At 35.0% G+C, this 3,164-nt stretch overlaps 1 protein-coding gene across 1 annotated transcript; it reads right to left on the bottom strand.

Annotated features, from left to right (window-relative positions):
* Window positions 1–1,183: 1,183 nt before the first annotated feature.
* On the bottom strand, window positions 1,184–1,635 carry LOC148173491 (uncharacterized). Its single transcript, XM_088039889.1, has 2 exons — window positions 1,532–1,635; window positions 1,184–1,483 (listed from the first exon to the last, which is right to left on the bottom strand). Exons 1-2 carry the CDS (start codon window positions 1,544–1,546, stop codon window positions 1,184–1,186), a joined length of 315 nt encoding a protein of 104 aa, XP_087896015.1. The 5' UTR covers window positions 1,547–1,635.
* Window positions 1,636–3,164: the final 1,529 nt, after the last annotated feature.

Raw genomic sequence — 3,164 nt, 5'->3', positions numbered from 1 at the left:
TTGGCCATAGTTTTAGTCATGAATTTTTGCGAAAATTTGCAAATTTCCACTTTTGGAAAATCTAAAAACGATTTCTTATGTAAAAAATCGCGAGAAAAACGATGCCGCAAACCGCATTCCAATATCTGAAATAGTTTTCGAGATATCGAGCATGAATTGTTTGGAACCTTCAAAAATTTGGCCATCTGGCGACAACCCAAAAATTCAAACGGCCATAACTCAGTTATTTGTTGTCGGATCTGAATTTAAATTCCAGATTTGGATTCAGCGTGAGATTCTGCGTAAAATGAGTCAAAATTTATTGAGTTTACCTACGAAATAAAGAAAGCATTGACCAAAAACTGTTTGGAAGTGGTCATTTTGGGGTGATTTTCAATCAATGTTTTCAAAATGAAAATGACGTTTAATAGCATTGAATTATATATCAGTCGAAAGAGGAGCTCAAAATCTATCCACTGGCCCAATTTGAGATCGATCAAACAAACGGTTTACGAGTTATGGTCAAAAATAAAAAAAAAATAAAAATTTTCATCGTTTGAGTCGCAATTTTTTTTCGCGAAAAATCGACTATCGAATTTTGGGCTTTTAAGCACTTTTTCTAACGTAAAATGAGCCGAGAAAAACGATGGCGCAAACCGCATCTCAATATCTCTAATAGTTTCCGAGATATTTAACTTTGAAAATTGGGAAAAATGAGAAAAAATGAAAATCAACTATCCGAAACTTTGATCGGCCATAACTCAGTTATTTGTTGTCGGATCTGCATTTAAATCCCAGATTTGGAATCTGCGTAAAATTCTGCGTTCACTGATGTATAATAACTCGCGTTTACTCTAAAAAATAAGCGAGATATCGATATGAGAAGTTTGGCCATAGTTTTAGTCATGAATTTTTGCGAAAATTTGCAAATTTCGACTTTTGGAAAATCTAAAAACGATTTCTTATGTAAAAAATCGCGAGAAAAACGATGCCGCAAACCGCATTCCAAAATTACGAATTTTACTGCACGTGACCATCAAATGCACTCGTCTAAAGTTGGTAGCAGCCCCTAGGGATGTTTATTTGTAACAGTTAACGTCTAGCGCAGGTTTGCCAAAAACCATAAATGGAGAGAAAAGAAAACAAACCTTCCATCCTTCCTCAAACAAGCAGCGATGCATCCAGAATTCCAGATCTCGCGTTTTCAAAAAACCAATAAAAATTCTCTATAAACTTCCATTCCTTGATGTTTCTTTGACTTCACAAAATAGCTGACAAGACACCAGATGACCTTCAGAGCCTTTGTAGTATTTTCTTTCTTGACAACTGCATCTCGATGATACTTTGTTTCCGTTGGTTGAGTTCCTTTGAGCCTTCTCTGGAGAAACACTCGTTTTTTGCTCGTAGACTCATCAGGTTTGAAAACGTTGCAAACTTCGTGCTCCCGCAATGAAATCAGCAACACTCTGAACATTTCCCAGTCACTGAACGACATCTTCAACCACTGGAAAAAGAACATTTGACTTTGACTTAAAACATGTTTAAATTTAACCTTTTTCATCCACATTGCAGTAAAGCAGCACCTTTTTCATGATGTTATGCTCCTTGATCAATTCACTGTTCTCTGGGAGCACTGAATGGGTGGTTTCTTCAATTCTGTGCAATAACTTGCAGAGTCCTTTAGCGTTGAGCGACGACAACCGCCTTTTCGACATCTTAGGCTATGGGTATCATCCATCGATTCAGTCTCTTAATAATAAACTCTGGTAATGAAGTTGGAACCTGAAATACCACGAAACATTTCAAGGCTGGAATTCAAACAGTTTTCAGCTTACCTGCGTTTAAAAATTTCAATAATACCCATCAATTTGTTGCAAATCAACTCCAACTAAAAATAGCTTCAAATGAACTTCTTAACTTGTGTAATTTCTTTGCTACCATGCCCAGAAGAACGAGAAAGTAAACAGTAAAGAATTCTGGTAGTCTCTTGTGCAAGCAGGATCGTTGTTAATCATTTGTTGTACTCTGAAAATAAGTTTAGTAAATCATGAACATAACCTCAATGTGTGCTGTCAAAATATTCAAGTTAAGACATACATTAAGATAGAGACACAATACCATTTTTAAATAATTAATAGAATCGTAACCAAGTCGTGAATGTTAAATCAGACTTTAGATTCTTACTCCTGAGGACAAAATTAATAAAAAGAGTATTTTCTTGCTTTAATTTTCATCGAAAAACTGCAAACCAAATAAAAGTTTGAAAAATTAATAAAACATTAACGGAGCGTCTGATCGAAAAATCTTTGACGGATTCTTGTTCCTGAGGTCCAAATTGATGGAAAAAGTCGGTTTCAAAGAGATTTTATTTTTTGTCGAAATCGCCAAAAATCCATGATGTTTAGTCTTTGAACTTTTTTTGGCGAAAAACGCGAAAGTTCGCAGATCGACACGAAACTATGCACATGGCATAATTTGACATTTCCACATCCATTTTTGGTCTCCGTTCCTCGCTATCTGCAAGATTTTTTGAGAAAATGCAAATTAAAAATTTTAAAATTCAATTTCCCGCGTCAAGCAATCTGTCAACGAAGCATAGAAGCTAGGACATGCGTCAACAGTCTTTAGTCCATAAATAATATTAAATAAAATATTAACAAAGTCGTAAATCTTAAATCAAAGTTCAGATTCGTTTTTCTGAGGTTAAAATTAACAAGTTAAGTAGTTTATTGTATTTATTTACACCGAAAAGTGAGAGAAGTTTTTCCATAAAAGCCACCTAGCGGAATAACGCCGAAGTTGATAGTTCACGCCTCCTCTCACCAGAGGGCTAAACTTTTGTTTTTAAAACTTACAATTTTTGAATCAAAACCATTTGCAGGAATAAGGAAGAATGATAAAAAACAATACCCTCAAATTAAACTAAAGGAGTATTAATAAAATAAAAAAACACAAACTCGACACTCTCCCTCCTTCTTGCAAAAAGTGTGAAAAAGTTTCATTAGGAACATGTTTGTTGGCTTACCTAAAAAAGACGAGGGAAACAATCTGAAATGGACGAAACTATCCATTCTTAATTAATGGTAATTGATTATTGCTCTAATTCCAACTGATCCAAGAGCCAAGAGCCAAGGTTAGTCCTTCGCAAGTGGCGCTTCCTCAAAAATATCTCATTTAACGACTTC

This window comes from Gnatocerus cornutus, chromosome 6 (assembly GCF_029298725.1).
Source record: "Gnatocerus cornutus isolate USDA-ARS CGAHR chromosome 6, icGnaCorn1.1, whole genome shotgun sequence".
Taxonomy (NCBI): domain Eukaryota; kingdom Metazoa; phylum Arthropoda; class Insecta; order Coleoptera; family Tenebrionidae; genus Gnatocerus; species Gnatocerus cornutus.
The sequence above is the reverse complement of the archived record's forward strand: the minus strand, read 5'-3'. Positions and strand labels throughout refer to the sequence as shown.